The sequence below is a fragment of the Platalea leucorodia genome, assembly GCF_965183815.1.
Source record: "Platalea leucorodia genome assembly, chromosome: 3".
Lineage (NCBI taxonomy): Eukaryota > Metazoa > Chordata > Aves > Pelecaniformes > Threskiornithidae > Platalea > Platalea leucorodia.
In genome coordinates, this window is record NC_138825.1 from 44888890 (window position 1) to 44909527 (window position 20638).

Consider the following 20638-nt stretch of genomic DNA (forward strand, 5'->3'; position numbering starts at 1 on the left):
CTTCTAGTGCTGGGCTATAATTCTGTGTGAATTCTGTGTTGTAAGAAGCATGTTGGTGCTTTTCTGGATTCCATTATCGTACATATAAGCCACTTTCTCTTACCTTTGTGACATTAGAGACTTCAGAGTGACCTGCTAGCACTATGGTTGTCTAACTTAGAAATAAACAAATATGATGGAGTGTGACATGCCTGCTTCAAACCATTATCTAGGAAACCTTGTCATCTAACTTCTTGATTATTTAAGAGATTCCATAAATGCTTGGAAATTATTAACGGATATTATCATAGTATAATATGTACTGATCTTGTAGAGATTCTGAGAAAGTGAAAATGTTTTCAGAGGCATGCAGGGTCTTAAGATTTCCCCCTTAGCACACTTTCTTAGAAAGTTGGTTTGATCTCTGTTGGCGAAATTAATAAGGAGTATCCACTTGCCATTCTGGCATCTCTGTGGATTATCATGTTTGAGATGTATGAGTACTCTTCAGGCATTGGATCTTACGGTGAAGAAGGAGTGGCAGTGTTTTATTTGGCCTCTTTATCACCTTTATGTTAGTTCCCCTAATATTTAAAAAGCATACATTGCTTCTTAAAAGCTTTGTTGGCTTTCCTAAAGGTTTAGTTCAATGACACCCCCCACACCCCTCTCTCCCCTAAATGCTCTGTGGGACCATTTTCGTATGGCACGTGTTCTCTTTTTGGTGAGGAACATGAGAAATGCAAGTAGGTGCTCACGATCTCTTTGTCATGATCCAGTGTTTGCTGGTAAAAGTCCTTTCCAGGTACCTTTCATGTGAGATTAAAACAAACTCCAAAGCTGTATCGATTCCACTCAAGTCATTTGTTCTCTATGGTTGTATTCAGGTTTTATGATTGCAAGCTGAATCCTTTGCTTGCTAGCAGTGTTTCCTTTACCACCTTTGCCTGTGAAATGTGAATGTTCTTAACCAGGCGTTTGTCTACTACATGCAGTGCTGCAGCATCACCTCATACCTGTCGGTGAAGAATTCCTAGATATGCCTGATTCCTGATGCCCCCACCCTGTGAGGATGTGTTTAGTATACTGGTTGCAGTTTTCTACCCAGCCTGTCCTCCTTGCTCATTGAGGTAGCCTGCTCTGCGCTCTGCTGGTGTACTAGGTATCAGATAGATGCTCATCGTGTAATGTCCCTTGCAGAGACTTTCCTCTTGCATTGCCTTTGCAAGACTGGAATATTTTCATTGCATTTCTGTTGATAATTATACCTAAATGACAACTGTTTCAGCATATTGTGAATACTGGTTATTCATTTTTTTGCTTGTTTGCTCTGATATGTCCTCCAAGTGCATTTAATGGAGAAGGAGAAGTATAGAATAAAAAAACTATTCACTGGTGATAGTTATAGCCTTCCTTGGCCTTATTTTCAGCCATGCATCTCTAATTAAACAGCTTCAGCAGATGTTGGGGGCGGGGTGGGTTTGGTTTGGTGTGTTTTTGTGTTTGTTTTTTTTTTTTTTTTTTTTTTTCCCTGTTGTGTTTAAGAATGATATTCTGTTTCTATTGATTTCTTAACTGTCTTGCTAGAACTTTAAAGACAATATGTTTTGTCCCCTTGCTTCAGGGTAGGTGAAGCTTTAATATCTAGAACAAGACGACTGTTGAAAAATGGAAAAGATAAATATGGATTGAAAATACACTAAAAAATTTCTTTTAGATTTACTGAATAACTTTTATTAGTTATTTTTGGAAACCTTACAGGTAGTATTAAAAAAAGTATGCAGAAAATTAATCAACTTATATTTAGTGTATTGTTTTGAAGCAGCTTAGTCATCAGAATTTCTAGGAATTCTGATTATACTAATATCTTATTGCTACTGGCTGTGGCAAGTCGCATTTCCTAAGGAAATTATGAGGTGTTACAAAATAAGCCATAGTTCTTTGTTATGAAACTCCACTGTTTATTAATCTAAGTAAATCTAATACAAAGGTTTATTAGTGCAATAAACTGAACATCCAAAATATCCATTGTTATTTCAGTTCTGGGATTGATGCTGCTCACCACGCGGTCAGCCGGTACCCCATGGCAGTATGCATGCAGTGCCAATGGCTGCGGTTTGCCAGTACTGTGGATTAGAACTCCTAAGAAAGTGCAAGCACCATTTTATCTTTCACTTCATCCCTGAAAGTGACATAGTGTATCCAGGCATCAAGGAGTCACTTAACTGCAGTAGAAATAGATCTGAGATTTCTGATATAATCTCTCGATCATTAATAGTGGTGTCTCCCAGACTTCCTGTGTAAATGGACAAAATTGAGACTGCATCTTGATTTATGATACCACTTATGATACTTCAGTGATCAACCAAAAATCCAATTTCAATGTGTCTTTACAGTTATTTTTTAATATATTTTGAAAAACTGTTTGTAGTTTATAAAACTTCCTTCCATGTGGCATAGCACTGAGAGCATGTGTCTCTTTGTATAGTATCCTGTTGCTGACAACAGTAAAACAAACTTGAACATTTGAACCTAAATTGTCACTGCCGTATGTTTCTTAATGAAGGACAGTAACGCAAAATGGTGATAATTTTCTTGTGTGTATTACTTTAAACAGGAGGAAATAGAGCCGTTTCCTGAAGAACGAGAGAACTTTCTTCAGCAATTATACAAGTTCATGGAAGACAGAGGTAGGCATTTTGATCTTTGACTTGCAGAAGCTGAAGATAGATGTATTGCTTAGCAGTACTTTGAAGAATTGAGTCTGTAAACTAGTAGTACTTTGCAATTCAGTTTTTGGAAACAGACTGTACTCATCACTTTGGACTTCCCCGCTATTGAGAAGATAAGTCAGTCACTTGACTCTTCTCTTGCAACACAGTCACTTATTCCTGCTTTCAGAAATAAATCGATAGTATCTCATATATCCTAGTATATTTTCTACTGTGTACTTACAGTGTGTATAATCAAACATTTAATATCCTCAATCATACTAATGTATATGCTCAGTTTAATAACTTTAAAATACTTCGATAAAATAAAATTTAACCACCCCTCTACTTTTTAGGATCACAGAAAAAAGCATTTACTTTGTGCTAGTTTTCTTGCGTGAAACTGATCACTTAAATATCTGAGCATTATCAGTAAGGTAGATTGAAATGTTTTTAAAAGCCAATGCCTTTTATTATATTAAACCTTTACCAGGTATTTATACACTGCAAGAAAAGTACAATGTCTGTGGAGGCAGGGGTCAAGGTGTTTATATTTACATTAGTATTATAACTAGTTGAATTAGTATCTTTTTAATTACATGTGAAGATGAGTTGAGGAACTGTTTACAAGAGATGGCAATGTGGTAGCTACTGCTAGTACAGTAGCATAGGAAGTTTCAGCTCTTTGAAGCACTGTGGGATTTGTTCCTGGGGAGGTATTTTTTTTTTATTGTAGTGAAAGGACTACCCTGGTATTTCTAGATGTAATTGTTTCAGCAAGTGAAATAAAAATATGTATAATATAGGTAGCAAGAAAAGTTGCATCTTTTGTGCATGTTCAGTAATATATGGAAGAATGCATATGTATGAATTAAATTACATTAGTGAACTACAGGGAAAATGGATTATTAAGACTCTTGAGTTTGTTTAGTTTCATGAAGAGAAAGTACCAGATGCATGAGGTGGTCAGGGGGAGGGGTTTACAATACTGTATTTTAAGAGTGTCGTAGTGCATACGATATGGATTTCTTGTTATTCTGAAAAAGAGATTTCAAAACACTGTAATAACTCTTTGTTCACAGGGACTCCTATTAACAAACGACCTGTATTAGGATATAGAAATTTGAATCTCTTCAAATTATTCAGACTTGTACACAAGCTTGGCGGATTTGATAATGTGAGTATTAGTATGATGAGTATTCCAGAGCCATAAAACCTGAGGATGCTGTTTATTCTTGTTTAAGTAATGATAAAGAAGAATCTTACACAGGAGCTTTAGACGTATGACAATTGAATACTACAGCTACATAAGACACCCTGTAAGTCTCAAAAACATGCTTTAACGGGAACCAGAAACTAATTATATTCTAAATAAATTACACATCTAGTCAGCATGTTTAATTATTGCTGCATAAAATCAGCCAGCATGTGTGTTTTTATGATATTTCAAGAAATGTTTGTCCGATAAAGTTGTTACCTCAGAAAGTGAAAAGAGTCACTGCTCAATAAAATCTCACAGACAAGTGATCTAATTTAAGGTCTGATGTGAGGCCCTTAATTCCTATCTATTCTGGACAATATATAGAAGAATGTGCTGAGCAGTAATTGAAGCATATGGAATTCATGGCCAAGCAGATTCTGTTACTGCTTTGGACTGCTTCCCATAAATTTAGCCTGTTGGTTGAGGAGGTATGTTTGTGCGGTGACGCCTTTCTGATATACAAGAGAGGATCTTGTACTTGAGTGTTGCTGTACATCTGCTTTACCATCACAGATGGTTAGAAATGAGCATATCACACTGTCACAGAGCTTCAACGCCAAAGGGCGTATTAAGGACATAATGAAAGACTGGTAGCCACTGTATCTGGTGCAGTACTGCTGGCGCTGAGTATTGTTAATGCTTTGAATGAATTTTTTCTTTCCAATTTAATTAATTGAAATTCTAGTTCTGATAGTTAAGAATTACTTTAAATATAAAATAAAAATGATGTACTATTTTTTTCTGATCTTTGTATTTTCTTTCCTTTGTTTTATTACCACCTGGAGAGGAAAGCCTGCTGTGGCTTACTGAAATGCAAAATTGCTTAAAATAGTTACATTAGACTACAGTTTGCATTATGGTGAAATACTGTGTGTGTGATAAGTAGTAATTTTATAGATCAGAGGAAATTACTTATAATTATTTTCCAAAGTTGTAAACTTTGTCAAATTAGGCTGTTTTGTGTCAGTGAGCTAATTCAAAAACTGTGACTTCATTTTCTGTAACAGATCGAAAGTGGAGCAGTGTGGAAGCAAGTTTATCAAGATCTTGGAATTCCTGTATTGAATTCAGCTGCAGGATATAATGTTAAATGTGCATACAAAAAGTAAGTAATAAAGCTATGAAGTTCATGCTAAAACAGCACTAGAAAGAACTGAAGTGGTCCTGTGGTAGTGGTAATATACATAAAGTCCATAATTTTTTGGTTATAATATTGTTTTTTAGGCTTTAAACATACTGTTCATGTTTAGCTTCTGCTAGGTAGCCTGTTCTTTCTTGAAACAAACTTGCTTATTGCAAGCAATTTTTTTCTTTTAGATATCTCTATGGTTTTGAAGAGTATTGTACATCAGCTAACATTGAATTTCAAATGGCATTGCCAGAGAAAGTGACGAGCAAGCCTTGTAAAGACTGTGAAAAAGAAAAAGAATTGAAGATGCGTGAAGAACCAGAGCAGGATGTAAAAGAAATAAAAGTGGATAAGGAGGAGCGCAAGCAGGAGGAAGTAGCAATAGTACAACAAGAAGAAAAAAAGTTAGCTGAGAATGATAATGAAAGTAAAGAAAATGATAAACCCTCTGTTCTGGTAAAATATTTTAATGTTCATGTTATATTCTGTTTATAAAGTCAGGTGGTGTGTTAATAACCATGAATTCATGTCAAGATTGAAATCTCCATAATGGATTTAAAACAAGACAAAACCATGCTGTAAACCTAACTCAGAACAACACATCTGAGCCATATTTATCTCTAGGTGCCTGTTTTAGGAGATCGTGATATCAAAATTTCTGACTTGTTAGGAAGCAGCTGCAACATTCCACTTATTTGGGGGCCTCCCATGTCAGATGGAGACTTAATTAGTGTGCAGCTTTATCCTGAGCTGGGTAATGCATGCCCACAGCTAACTACAGTGCTGATACCTTTATTTTGCATCTAGCCATGCTTTTAAGACCTTATAAATCTTGCTTTTACTTCTCCACTCCAGTGAAACCAGTGAAGCTCTACAAAGACCTGGGCCATATGATGTACACAGCGGTGTAATGTAGTTCAGTGGTCCAGAGAGACAAATGTTTATACCTTTTGAGAATCCAATGTTGACTCAGTGGTTTTAGCAAAGGAAGTCCAGGGCGGTAAACTGAAGTGCTGCGCTGTGCAGGCTTAGCAGTTTGCTCTGGAAGCAGTGTAGGCTCCTCAAGTCAGTGTGCAACACAAATGTAATGCTTCTGTGTGTAAGTGGCAGCCAGCCCTGGCCTGTCTGCTGGTACTAACTCTGGGGTGAATACCAGGTGGGCCAGTACTGATATCTCTGCATCTTAAGTGAAAACACAGCCTGTGGAGTGTTCATGTTAGGGATTGCTTTGCAGTTCAGGTCTAAGAGCTGCATGTCTATATCATTGTGAGAAAAATAGCTAGGACACTGCAACTTTGAAGTACGTTACATTTAGCTTGAGATTTTCAGAGGAAACAAGAGCGGAGGTCCTGTAATTTTAGAATAAGCCCTAGACTCTAGATTTTTTTTTTTTTTTTTTTTTTTGCTTGTATAACTTCAGTGTGTTTTGTCTGCCTTTTCTTAAATACCTTGTATTTTTATTTCACCTTATAAGTTAACTAAAGATTTTATTATCCTAGGGAAACAAAAAAAATTTGCCAGATTCTGCGTATACTCAGCCTGATCAAGAAAAAGACTTAAATGTAATCAAAACTGAAGATGAAACCAAACTAGAAGATAAAGAGGAGGAGAAGATTAAAGAAATGGAAAATCCTACCGTAAATGCAGACGCTGAAGAAAAAGAAAAATCAGGGTAAGTTACTCTGTTTATAATCAGCTAAGGCATCTGATGTGTGTGTTCATTAAATTTTACTCTTGTAATTTGAACTTCAAATCAGACATCCCTGTCGTGAATTATACTCTTATCTTCCAGAGACCTATGTGTTCCTAACTTTGTCATGTATTAGTGCCATTGAAGTTTGTGGATCTAATTTAAAAAAAAAAAAAAAGAAAGGCAGCTGAAGTTTTTACAGGGTCCAGGCCTAAATATTTATAAGCTGAGTGAGCAAAAGAACATACAAAGCATAGGTAACTGCTTGATTTAAGACGAAAATATTGCAGCCATTGCCAGTAGTATTTGTCTACTTAGTTTTGGTACAAGTATATCGCAAACTTGTGGTTTCTGGCTTTTGCTGTTGGACAGTAGTGTGTTATGGGTAACACAGGAAAAGATGGAAGTACCTTGCATCACTCAGTAACCGCTTTGCCATTGAGCAGGCATGATACTGACAGGAGTCTGTTGTGCAGTCCTTCAGACAGGAGTTTTGGAAGTAGGAGATTGAAGTAATAGGGATGCTCAGGGACATGTAATCAATGGATGTGTGCAGGTGATCTCTCATTTCCTTTATGGAATGGGCAGGTTTTCCTCTTTCAGTGCAAAAAATAAAAAGAAGTGTTTTTCGGCAGCCATGCAAAAAATACGAAGTTTACAACAGAATATAGTCGTCCTCACTAATCCCCAGTGTGTTAACAATTTATATTCTTGCAATTAGGGCCCTCATAAGTATGATTTCAAGTGGTAAGAACACAAAAATGGTCATTACAGGTCAGATTGAAGGTCTCTTTTAATACAATATCTTGTCTTCAACAAAAGCCAATAACAGATGCTTAAGGGAGAAGCTATTACAAGAGGGAAAGCAGATAATGACACCTCCTTATACTTTCACAGCAATCTGTATATCAGGGATGGTTTTTTTTGTACTTAATACCAGCTGTTGTCTGACCACCAATTCCCTTGTTTATTCCAGCAATCTTTGCTGTTTAGTAGATCAGCTGTCTTAATCTTCTGTCTAAATATCATTAACTCTTAATGCCTTTTCTGGCCCATTAAGAGTTGTGACAGAATGGTGTAGTTCCGTATATTGATTTCTGATTCATTGGTAATAGTTCTTTTTTATTTTATTAAGGCTTTTGATTTACATATAACAGGTTCTGGAAGGATCCTTCTGTAAAATGTTTTTGTCTTCCTAAATATTTTCAGTGAGATTATGCTGGCAATTTCTGTAACTTGGAAATGCAGAATACAGAAAAATCAAGTTTACCTGAACTCAGTTAGAAGAGTCTTTTCTCGGTGGATGTGATTTCATTTGTGTCCTATGTGAATTTTTCTTTTTTAAAAGACCAATTGCTGGAATTTGTTACATTTGCCGTTTTAAAGGTGAACTAGATGAGTTATACTGTAACAGGTTTGCTGGATTTTCAGACTTGTTAAAGATTGATTTTACAATGCTACTTTCAAAATAAATAGCTACATAGATGGAAAACTTTGCACTGCTTAAAGAATAGCAGTTTTTAAAGTTCCCTAAATTGTATATTTATATGTGTGTACGTTTGATATTAATTTGTGTTTATTTATATACTTGGAAAGTAGAGTGGCTTAATAGTTACCACGCTGCTATAGTAAATGGTATATAACATTATAAGCTGCATTTGCTTTTCAGTAATCCTTTTTTCTTTTTTTCTTTTTCTTTTTTTTTTTTTTTAAATCCTGATTCATGTCCTGGGTTATTTATGACATTTAAAAATGTTATGAGTTTTTTTTAGTTTTTTATTTATGAAAACAACAATAAACTGTAGAAAATACTATTTCCTCTTAATTTTCCCCAATTCATCTGATTGTAACTGAGTGCTTTTTTCTCTGCTTCTCTTTACTCATCCAGTAAAAGCTCTTCTAAACTAGTATTTTGCTATTGTGATTCATGAAAGATTGTAACAAGTTGCTTAGAATAGAAAGTGTTGCTCTAAAAACAGATGTAGGTGGTGGTCTGGTCATTGCTGGGGATATATTTCAAGGAATAATTTAAACTTACAAAAATGAAACATTTGTAGCAGTTAATAGTCTGTAAGCATTTATAAGCAGTAGTACTGTAGTAGTGCTGTTAGCGTGATTTCATTTCCTTTCTTCCCTCAGTGACTGATATGAAGTACAAAACGCACTTCTGTCAGCTTTAAAGTTTTTAAAAATGTCACTGTCATCCTAAATGCTAAACGATGTTTTTAGCATTTATACTATAAAGGCATAAAAGGGTTTTGTGAGCCTGGTATGCTGGTGGGGACATTGGACTAGACGTTGTACTCCCCCTACCCCCAGCATTATGGGTTAGAAGTGACAAAAGTTATACGGAGAGGAAAAATGTTGTGGTTTGAATTCTTTGTTGAACTGAAGTACAAAACGAAGAATGCATTTTTGTAGGTGGAAAACTAATCACACACACAAAAAATACCCAGAATGTAATCAAAATAGATCACTGTGGACTGAATTTTTGTCAGTGTATTTAAAATATATTCCTGAAACCTTTTTTAAGCTATGGACCATCTGTCTTTCACAGTCCTAACCAAATAGCCAAACAAATGACATCTAATATTATATAAGGCAAACTTGTAGAGTTTGCTATTTGAATTTATGTCTGTAGGACTTTGGGCATCTTCACGTAGCTTATTTGTGTACAGACACAAGGAACCAAGAGGACAGAAAAACTTCTGGGTTTCTTCTTGCTGAATTTCTGTTGGGTGGACTGGACCTAATTCCCAGCTTCCGGATCTCAGGAAGTACTAACGGAAGCCAGGGTTGTTTATTTTCCAGAGGTGGTGTTTCTCTGTGCAGTCCCATGTGTCTCGACCCTTTGAGATTGCTACCACTTGAATCCTATGGTCCAGTCTGCACAGACTTTAACAATATGATGAAGAGGAAGAAAGGCTGAAGGTGGTTCTCTTCCTTTCTTCCCCAGAGTGCCTCTTTCTTGCCTGCTTGTGTATCTGTGAACACTGAGAATAGAGATTCAAAGGCAGCTTGCCCCTTATTCTACACGTTTTTCTTGTTTTTTCTGTGGCTAGTGGGAGATGTGTGTGCTAGATATGGTTTTGTGCAACTTCTAGTCATAAAAACAGTAAAAACAAACCAGTAATGTGTCATTTCTCATCAGTCTGTCCCAGAGAGATCTTTACAAAAATGGCTTTGTAAACCCATCCTTTTCCCTAATGTACAAAAAAGTATTCATTCTTAGTCAATGAATAAACAAAAAAGTTTAAAATCCTCCTTATTTTGAAGTTCCTGCTGACTTCATGTTGTGGAAGCAATGGTCTTCATATGTAGCATTGCATAGTTGGTGCAATTTTCCTTTCTAGCATCTAACATTAACTATTGTAATTATTCAAAGACATGAGTCAAAGCCAACAAATTGAGAACTGAGGGGCTTTTCTACATGTAGACAGTTAAACATGTTCCTAAGAGACTGAGGTCAGGAGCCTAGCGGAGTTTTTAAAAGGTGTGGGGTTTTTAATATAAGCTAATAAAATACAAAGTAAGTCTTCAAAAATTTCATAGTAAATACAGTTTATGAATTGAAGTGTAGGTTAATTGCTAGTTAACCAATATCAGTAAGAAAATTTTTTCCCAGAGGATTAATTCGACTCCAAGGGTTTTGTGTTTTGTTTGTTTGTTTTAAACACTTTTCTCTAAAGCACTTGGGACAGGCCACTGTCAAGGACTTTATATTGAACTGAAAGATAAAGCGCTCAGAATCCAGATGATAATTTTTACTTTCCAACAAAAATTTGCACCAGACTTGTATATTGGTAGTACTTGGATTTTTGAAGTGACTGAGCAAAATTCTTTGAAGTAATCCCAGTTACAGTACAGAAGGACTGCAAGAGGCTTTTGTTCTTTTGTTTTCCTTCTTCTGGCTGAGGTGCTGCCTTAACCCTTAGGCCAGGAGGGGCTGCCATCTCTGGATCCTTACCCTGCCCTTTCTCACCAAGCTGTCATTTTCAGTACTCACAAATAATTACTTGGTCTTATGAAACTTCTCGGATTTTTTTTTTTTTTCTTCTATTCTTGAAAACTGCCTGCTTTTTTATTTTCACCAAGGAATGCATGAACAAGTGTTCCTAAAGAATACTTCAGAAACCTGAACACTTCTGGTTGTCTCATACTGCTGGTTTAGGTCTTCATGGTATGGTTTTCTGGGAATTGGTACTGTCATATTTTGACAGTATCAAAAGGAGAAAATCTGACTAACAATCTTGAATGGAGTTAAACCATTCATTCACGTGCAAGGGAAAAACCTTAATCTTAGAGCTGTTATATACATCGTTACATGCAGTAATAGCATTTCCCCTCCTATGAGCAGTGGGAGGGAGTTAGGATTAATAAAAGCAGTAGCTGGGAACCAGGTTAAGATGGGCATTGTCTCTCTTGAAGGGTTTTACTAGGTTTATTACCTTTGTAGGGTAGTGTGACTACCTGCTGTGGCTGTGCTGGTGATGGCTTCTATTTGTACAAGAGTTAAATTTTCTGGAAACACTCGATGGGGATTTTCTGAAAGCCGTTTACAACGGGATTATGTAATAGTCAGAAGCTCCGTTTCACATATGGGAGATAACAGATTGTTAGAGGCAATGTTTTCTTCAGTTCCTTATCTGCTAAAATGACATATCAAAGCTTTATGGTGGTGAATCTAAAATGGTAGCAGGAAGGTTAAAATGTTTTGGAGTGAAGGAGATTTTATACAGGAGGCATATCTTCTAGCTTCTGGATCAGTGTTGAGAACTATATATTGAGATAGCTTTCTCCAGTCTGATTTAGGTTTATATGGAAATCATTAGCTTGGGAGAAGGGAGAGAAATGTTGTGTTCATTGCACAGTTGGTGTGAACATCTGCTCTGAATCTTAGGCTGTTGGTGTATAAGCAAAAAAATACATTTTTAAGAAGCGTACTTAGGTAGTTTCATTTGTAGGAACATATTTCTATACTGTTATTTGTGATGTGTGTTCCATTTATGCATTCCAGCTGCCTTTGTATTGGGAAGGAAGTTTTTGTATAGTCATGTTTTGAGAAACAGAGCCTAATTGATTTTCTTTTTCCTTAATATAGAATATGCACTGATACATACATACATACATGTAAGGATTGCTTTTGATAAGCAATAAGCTGCTAATGACACAACAGTAAAGTGTACAGTGGCAGTGTAAATGTACCAGTCCTGTGCATGCATCACGTTGAATGGAAGAGAGGTGTCTTTGATGTGGAAAAAGTGGTTCTGTCATCACATTTTACATATCATATGGTCGCTATGGAGGTTATTAACCATGGTAGCCGTCACCGAGACTTATGTGCATGGGTGAGCCCTTAAAACATTCATCAAATACTAGATGTTTTCAAGCTGAGTGTGAACCAGTGCCATAAAAATGAGAACTGCTGTGCTCCTCAGCCTGACTTCTGAAGCATCCATATCCTTTTGAGAAATGTTTCAAAATACTTTAAAAACAAAAACAACAAAACCCCTTGGCTGAATGATTAGAAGCAATAACATGAGGTCCTTTCATTTGTCTTCTCTGTAGCAGCAGAGGAAAACAATGGTTAGAGAGTATATGCTTGCATGGTTGAAGTGTACTGTACTACTTACTCTCAGACTTGATTCGAATCACATTAGTGCCTTTCCCCTTCTCTCAGAGTGGTGGACCATAAGTGTGCATTTATTCAGATTTTCTGTGTGTGTAGACAGAAGTCCTTGGAGCTTTTATTTTTAGGTTTTCTTTGCAACTTCAGAGGGAAGACAAATACTGCTGAATTTTGGGGGTTTTGTTATTTTCTTCAATTAAATATGAGATTCTAGTGTCATGGCATAAGTACAGGTCTTAATGGCCTCTCTGCCTTAAAACTTAAAGGCATCTTAATACAGCTGTGATTGAGAAAATCAGAGTATGAAGGAGACTTGGACATCTTCCATCTCTGTATTATGTGAAGTAGAGGTTAAATAATGCTCTAGGATGAGAAAAAGGGAAAAAGGAGGGAAACAAAAATAGAAGCTAATTGCTAAACTTGAAGTGTCAATTACACTGGAGTTTATTTCTGCTAGTGGTTCAATTAACTGTAATGACTTAATTGAACCAATAATTGAAATAATCTTGCTTCCTTGAGTTTTAGAATAACCCCTGAAAAAAATAATCTTGCATTTGCTACCTCACCTGCTATGTGTGCCAGCATGATGTGTCAGGGGAAATGTATTGGAGTAGTGTTAGATTTGCTGCAAAACAGGGATCCTAGGAGGCAGATCTAATGCTCCAAATCACACCATGTCTCATAGGTTTCACCTGGGCTTTGTGACAATGCTGTGGTTAGTGCCAGAGATTGTGGGTTGAAAGACGTTTGCATGATATTGCAGTTCCTTTAGTGGTAATAGCATGCGCTATTTCATCAATTAACAACAACTATTTGTTGACATGCCTACCCTTATTATGGGCTTGTTGGTGTTAAGTCTTTATATTGACTGAGAATTGCCTGCCATATATGTATTTTTGAACACTTGCAGTATTTTTAGCCTTTTAACGATTTCACAACGTCCTTTGGAACTAATGATATGCAATATTTGTATGATCTAAACGTTTTAATGGTTTTACTTCATTCACAAATATTTTTGCATTTTAATTCATTAATTTCCTGCTTCTGAAGGTTTATGTTCCCATTCCGTGAGAGATGGGGTGAGGGTATTCCATAGTCTGCAGTTGTAACTGGAAATGCTTTTGAGTCATCCTGATAAGCTTTCTGGTGGTACTTCGGTTTCTGGAGCACAGTTACACTTGTGTTGCTGTGTCTCCTGTACAGTGTGCACACACATCTGCTGCTGCCTTGTTCTATCAGCTGCTGCTTGGGTTATTCAAATTGTTCCAGCTTTGTGGCAAATACTGCTTGGTACTGTTTTTAAGTTGACAATTATTCTCAGCTCCCAAGAGGCTTGTTTGTTTGTTTCTCCCCCTCCTCCCCTCCCTCCCTCCCCAAATGGGGTTTTGACTAAACAGCATTAAAGGAAATCCGATGTTCTCATGCATACATACATGGACAAATGAGGTTATGACTGTGCATGCTGGATGGCTACAATCACAATTTCCACTTAGAAACCTCTGTTTCATGGCAGTCATGGCTTCTCCTTCATCTGCACTGCCAGATTTCAGCTTTTTATGGCCTTGTAAAACAATATCTTTTCTTCCTTGCAACCATTGGAATAAGTTTTGGGGTGGGTTTTTTTTTGTTCCAGCAGGTATATGAGTACGCCCTTTTTTCTGCTCCAAAATGACGAATGTTCTTTGCTTTTGTTTGGTTTCCTAAAATCTCCAGCTTATGATCACTAACCAAATCACTACTTGGAACACTTTTAATTGCAGCTGTCTCTGCTTTCATTTTGCTTTTGCTTCCTGACATTCCCTGCACCTATGTACAGTCTGCTCTTCGCATCTACTTGACCATTCAAGTTACTCAACCTCACAATGAGGGTTTCACACATCTCTTCCAGAGAAGTTTTGGTATTGTCATGGATGCTTTGTAGAATCTCTGTTGGAACACCGAGAAAGCCATAGGGTGATTAAGGTGAGAGAGACTCCAAACTTGTTCAGCTTCCAAAGAGCCACTGGAACCATAATTGCCAGTGTCTGGAAAATCCTGAATCTCCCTCGTAGGCATGCTTTTCTTTGCAGACAGCATTCAAGAATTGTGCCACTAGTTCTTGGAGGAAAAAAAAAATTCTGGCAAAATTTGGTTCATTACAATTTTGAAAAGTCTTGTTGGTAATGGGAAATCACAAGCTCATCTTGTTCTCAGAGCAGTGGTGGCTCTGCTCCTGATGCCAAGGTTTTTTTAGCTTTTGTATGATAATAACCGTTAAGCTAAAACTAGCTGGGAATTTTGATTTAGTGCAGCAGAGAGTATAATTTAAAAGCATTTAAATTACTGGTTGGTGCTTTCTGTTGTTAGCTGTGGAATTATGTTCAGGAATTTTTCATTTGAGTCTTTGGGGACCTTTATTCATGATTTCTTTGGGAAGTGGATTTTGCCATATGATGTGTAGTAGAGGTGAAGTGAGCTTTCAAAGCTCATTCATTTATGTTGCTCTGGTAGTTTTAACTTCACTAGCAAAGTAGCCCACTGAAAGTATGTAATAAATTGAAAATCTTGGCCTTCCAGAACAAAACTGTCTGGTCTATGCCATGTATACCTGAAGAGATGTGTCTTCTGTGATTTGATTTAGTTAATACACCAACAGAGGGAATTTCTAGCATTTGTCTCATGGTGTGTGCACATATATATATGTATTTATATATTTGTGTGTGTGTGTATATGTGTGGCAACATTCATTTCCGAAGTAATTTCATTAAATCAGTGTGGTTGTGCTACAGTTGAATTTAGCTTGCTCTGAATTCTCTTTTGCCAGCTAATTAGATAATAATACTGCAGTTTTACTTCTACAACGAAGCATTTGAATAATTAAAATGCTATTTGTTCCTTTCGCAGAGAGAAAGTAGCTTGGTTTATCTGAGTATTTTCTACGGAAAATTTCGTGGAAATATGTAGATTATTAATACAGACTTTTGTGTTTGTGAAGTTAACTTAAATATTGGTGTGAATTAGACTTGGAGCAGCACTTACCTTTTCTTACCCAGTCTGTAATACATCCAAACGTATCTGTTCCACGTCTCAGGTTTTTAAGTTATTAGTGGTCTGCGTTCATTGTGAATTTAGTAAGAAGCCCTAATCTGTTCTGTATTGCACAGCGTGTGGGATTAGAATGGTGTAAGGGCCAATAATATTGTTTTGTAAAGCTATTTAAGATTAAAAGATCCCCCCAACCCCCCATTAACTTTTGTAATGTAGTCTGCCTCTTTAAGCTGGTTTGAGATAATTTTCAGAACACTGAGCAGCCCATAGCTGCCATTGACTGAGACTAGCAACATTTGTAGGTTCCTAGTGCTTCTGAAAATTGGTCCAAATATCTAAAAATGTATTCAAAATTAGCTTACTTTTTAAAACAGAGAACACCTGCTTGTGTATTTATATAATAATTAAATGCATGTTTGACTTACATTTAGAAGACTTCTAGCATAATTGGCAAGGAATGACAAGGTCATAAATTAGCACAGGTTGCTTGATTTGCTAAATAACCTCGCATAAGGTTTTCTCTCTTCCCCCCCCCCCCCCCCCCCCCCCATCTGGTTTTGGTTGCAGTCATTTAAACACTTCAAGGTGTTGAGATAGAGATTATTTATTCTAATAAAGCAAGGATCTTTTGGGGAAGCAAGTTTCAAGAAGCAGTTGTAAAACTTGTAGGTTGAAAAATGGAATTTAGGGAACTTTATATTGAGAAGGATGAGTTTGAACTGAAAAAACGATATTTAAACAAAGGGACAGCATGAAGGAATCATAAAGATGAGTTTGAACAACTTCTGCTCATACAGATTTTGATGGATTGTTTCTTTTTCTTTTAGTCAAGTCATTTTTGCACCTTACAGTCACTGGATTTTGTGTGTATGCTATATCCTACTTTGCTGATATTACTCGGACGTAGTGCAGTTTCACATATTTGGAGCCTGCTGTTTCCCAGTCTCTAATGCATCCACAATATTTATCAATATATGTGGTTTGGAACTGAAAAGCTTATGAAGTATCTCATATTAACTCTACAATTTTTTAAACCTTTCAAGAGATGACACGAATAAGGAAGAAGATGAAGATGAAGAAGAAGCAGAGGAGGAGGAAGAGGAGGAGGAGGAGGAGGAAGAAGACAACAATAACAATGAGGAAGAAGAGTTTGAATGCTATCCACCAGGCATGAAAGTCCAAGTGCGGTATGGAAGAGGGAAAAATCAAAAAATGTATGAAGCTAGTATTAAAGATTCTGACATCGAAGGTGGAGAAGTCCTTTACTTGGTGCACTACTGTGGATGGAATGTGAGGTAACTTGAGTTTTAGTTAGTGATTACTTCTTGAATTACTTCTAAAATACACTTGTGTATTTTAAAAACTAAATTAATAGAGATCTGGAGTCCTAAACTTTCAGTATTGGTGTTCTGTGAAGGTCATTGTACTGTATGAAACCATTAGATTTTTAACACTATATAAATGCAGTACTTCAGTTACTTAGAAAATCATCTTAAAATGACTTGTTCAAAGAAGGCTTTCTTCATTCCCCATCTTGTTAGATCTCTCCATACAACAAGTGACAGCTCACTCTTTTACAAATTCCTCCTCTGGCTCTCTTAAGCCAATTTTATCTCATACAATATTTGAATAGTGCACTTAGCTGAATCTGTGTACACACTCTTCTCAGTGAAGCAGAGAGTACACTAGCAGCATGGTATTTTAACAAGAGGAGTACAAGATTTTTAGTGGCAAATTAGTGTGCAGCAAATAATTACATTTCATTCAGATCCAATTTTCCACCCCTCCCCACCCCTCCTTCCCCCGTGGCTGCTTCAAGCTTCCGAACAAGACTCTTCTTAGCCTAGTGGCTTCTTATGCTTTTCTTAATACATGCAGATGTATATGCTTTTTATTGTCTCTAATATAGCATTAATAGAAACAAGTTGAAGTATTAATATATTTTTGCCATTTCAGACCACTTTTTTTGCCATTTAAAACTTGAAGCAACTTTGAAAACAGAGAAAACTAAAGCTTCTGAGTGGCTTTTAAGCCAATTACCAAGTCTCCTGCTTTTTTCCTCAGTTTCAACGTATCTGCTCATTGCCCTCAGCTGTCATCTTTTAAACTTTTATTACTGTGTTTATAGATCTTAAAAAACAAAACAAACAAGTCTGAGGCAAATCTGCTGTACTTCTTATTTATTTTTCCTCTTCTAGAAAATCTGAGGCTCTCATGACCTTCTTCTGTCATCTGGGCTTTGATTACCATCCTACCTCTGACCAAGAGGGCAGGACAAATCTCATCTATTCAGTGCTAGCAAGATCTGCTAGCAAAGGTCACAATTACAGAAGCATGATACTTCTCTCCCTTGAATACACCTCTTTGCATCTAGGCCTGGTGGTTTCCAGGACTACCTAAGCCACTGCTGAGGAGGAAGGTCTTGATATTGCCGGTTTTGATATCAATCTTTTGTAGAATTTTGATCTACACATATATTGATCTACAGGAATATGATCTTTCACATAAACAGTCTTCAGGCACCATTTGTAAGCATAGTGGGCTATGAAGTCAAGATACTAGGGGAGATGCAACCTGCTCAAGGTGGGATTTGGAATGCGACTAGTGTTTCGGTCATTATTGGGGAGGCCTTGCCTTAGGAGTGTAAGTTGCTGAAATTTGCATCCTACTCGCTGAGGATTACTGTGTACCATTCAAAGAGGTTTCTTGCTTTTAAACTCTTGTTTTGGAGTTCATATGTAAACATAGAAGTTATTTTCCTTTTTGAGTAAATATTATGCTATTATGCATGGTATGAGGTGAGATGATCAGAATTTTATTTGAGCAGTACCACTTTAAATCTGAAGAAATGAGAAGTCAGAAATGAGCCTTCACCTTGGAGATCCCAGCACCCTGGTTCTTAAAGGAGAAATCACGATTCTGTTTTTTGAACTCTGCATTTTAAACAAATACGTGGATTGACATTAGAGGCATTATTTCTGTGACTAGGATATATTTGATAAGAAGAGCATTTTTAGTAAACTTGCACTGATTTGAGCGGTGAGGGGAGTTGTTTGGTCTTTCTGGCAGCAGGACATGCTGAATATTCTTACCTGGGGTTTCAAAAGAGCCCTCTAAATGACAGGGGCTGGGAGAGTAGGATTCTTCACTTAAAAAGATATCAGTGATTGAGATTTAGCTATGGGACTGTGTGTGGACTATGGGACTGTAACATTAGATCATGGGATGTACTGAACTAGAATTCTCTAATCATCCACGATTTTGTTAATTCTGTCATTCTCCTACCCCTTAAAGTCGACTTTCCTGTCTTCCCCTTTTGGTTAGTATGCCATTTAATAGCCTGTTCTTTAAACCCACGAGTTTGAGCAGGAATCCTAAACAATTACTAACGTTTCTTATCACAAGGTAACTTCAGTATCGGTCTGGGATTCAGAATAATAGTGTGTGCGCGCAGGCGCACATGCTTTGGAGTACTTGGAATGGAATTTGGTAAACTTGGTATTCAGCTTTGTTAGTTTTGTTAAATGCTCTGGAACCAGTGACACTAACCACTGTGGAACTTTTTCTTAAAAACAGTAAATAGAAAATACAGAAATGGAATATAGCTTAACAGCATTGTGCAGCTGCACTACTTTATGCTAAAGGATCTTGTTGTTAGCTCCTGAGATTCAGGTGATATGTGTTTCTGATAAAGGTAAAGAACTGTAGTGTTCAGTGGAGCCTAACTTGTAGTGAAAAGGAATGGTAAAAATCTCTACCCTGTTAGAGAAAACTGTTTGCATTATCATGTGTTAACCAGAAAAAGCTTATGAGAGAAACTGTATTTCTTCTAACAGGCCAGTCATGTTCTGAATTACATATGCTTTATATGGAATTAAAACTTCCCTGGGGCCTACAGTGCCAGTTCCTTCTGTCATCATTTTAATTTTCGGCTGCCAGTGCAAAGAAAAGTTCATTGTATAAGTGTTTGAGGTGAATTTCTTCTGCAGTATGTTCACAGTAATTAAAGACAGAGGGTGTATATTCAAAAATAGTTTAGGTTGTTTTAACTTTGTGTGTTGTATGGTACAATATCACAAGACGTTATTGTTGAATGTTTCAAGTGTTTAAGACATATTATTTTCAACATTTCTTTCTTTCCTTCAGAAATCTGAATGTGAAAGTGCCAATTTCTGTCTTGGTTTTTTGAAGCATTAACAATATACAAATTTTGTACTTAACAGCCAACTACTGAAATTAAAGGAACATGTGTAGCCAAATTTCAGGTTCTTGAGAGCAGTATATGTCAGGGGAGGAGAATTATTAAAAAATAAATAAAATTTTAAAAAAAAAAAAAAATCAGAGTCCTCATCTAATATTCCAGTATTTGGTTATAAGACTAAACGCCACCTTTCTTTGATCGCAGCCAAAGAAAACATTTGATTCTTCCTTGTTAGCAGATACAGACAGTATACTGGAACTTTTCAGTGAATTTGCCAAGGCTTGCTAGTTCCTTGAGGTCACTTGTCTTCCTGAGAAAGTGGTACCTTTGCTAGTATAAATCTGGAGGCTGGAAAAGTACACTTTCTTCCTTGTTTCCCCTCCAGTACTTCTGTGGAGGATCGACTATGAAATCTTTGAGAATATGCTGTGGTTTATTTTAGCTTGGAATCAGTACATATGGATATAATAGAACCAGTACATACTCTTATGCAAAGCACCAATTATTTTTTCTGCTATATAGCTATTCATTTCATTCTTCCTTTTTTCCTTCCTTCCTGTTCAAACCCACCTTTCTGGCAGGCACTCATTTTAACCAGTAAGGCAGAAAAGCTTCTCTGCTTACTGGCTCATCTTTGTCTTCATTTTGGTAAGGCAAAGGGGATGTTTCTTCTGAAGGCATTCCAGGTTTTCATATGAAACCTTATTTAAAATATAAGTAAATAATCATTTCTTACTAAATCCCTCCTCTTGGTTCTCAAACAAGTCTGTGCAAACTCTTTTAGGAACACCTCCCCATCTTACCTCCTTCCTCTCCACACCCAGCTGCTCGATTTTAGAGAGTTGAGGTAAGCAGGCGTGGAAGACGGCACTGCAGTAAGATGATCCAGGTCTTCTGGAAGCTGAAGAACTTCTTTCATAATGTTTTTTGGTTTTTTTTTTGTTTGTTTTTTTTTTTTTTGTGAACAGGCTGTCTAAAGCCAGATCAGTGATAAAGTTTTCCTGTTTTAAT

The 20638-nt window shown here is 36.7% G+C and overlaps 1 protein-coding gene across 6 annotated transcripts in view; it reads left to right on the top strand.

Moving 5' to 3' along the window:
- The window catches only part of ARID4B (AT-rich interaction domain 4B), a 95377-nt gene that overhangs the window by 56843 nt on the left and 17896 nt on the right, over positions 1–20638 (top strand). For 4 of the 6 annotated variants that reach the window (XM_082306502.1, XM_082306504.1, XM_082306503.1 and 1 more), the window contains exons 12-17: positions 2597–2669; positions 3773–3867; positions 4959–5056; positions 5269–5536; positions 6580–6752; positions 16470–16721. In XM_082306502.1, coding sequence (XP_082162628.1) covers positions 2597–2669; positions 3773–3867; positions 4959–5056; positions 5269–5536; positions 6580–6752; positions 16470–16721 — 959 coding nt within the window. The remainder of the gene's footprint in view (positions 1–2596; positions 2670–3772; positions 3868–4958; positions 5057–5268; positions 5537–6579; positions 6753–16469; positions 16722–20638) is intronic. The other 2 variants (XM_082306506.1, XM_082306507.1) reach the window with 1 other exon arrangement.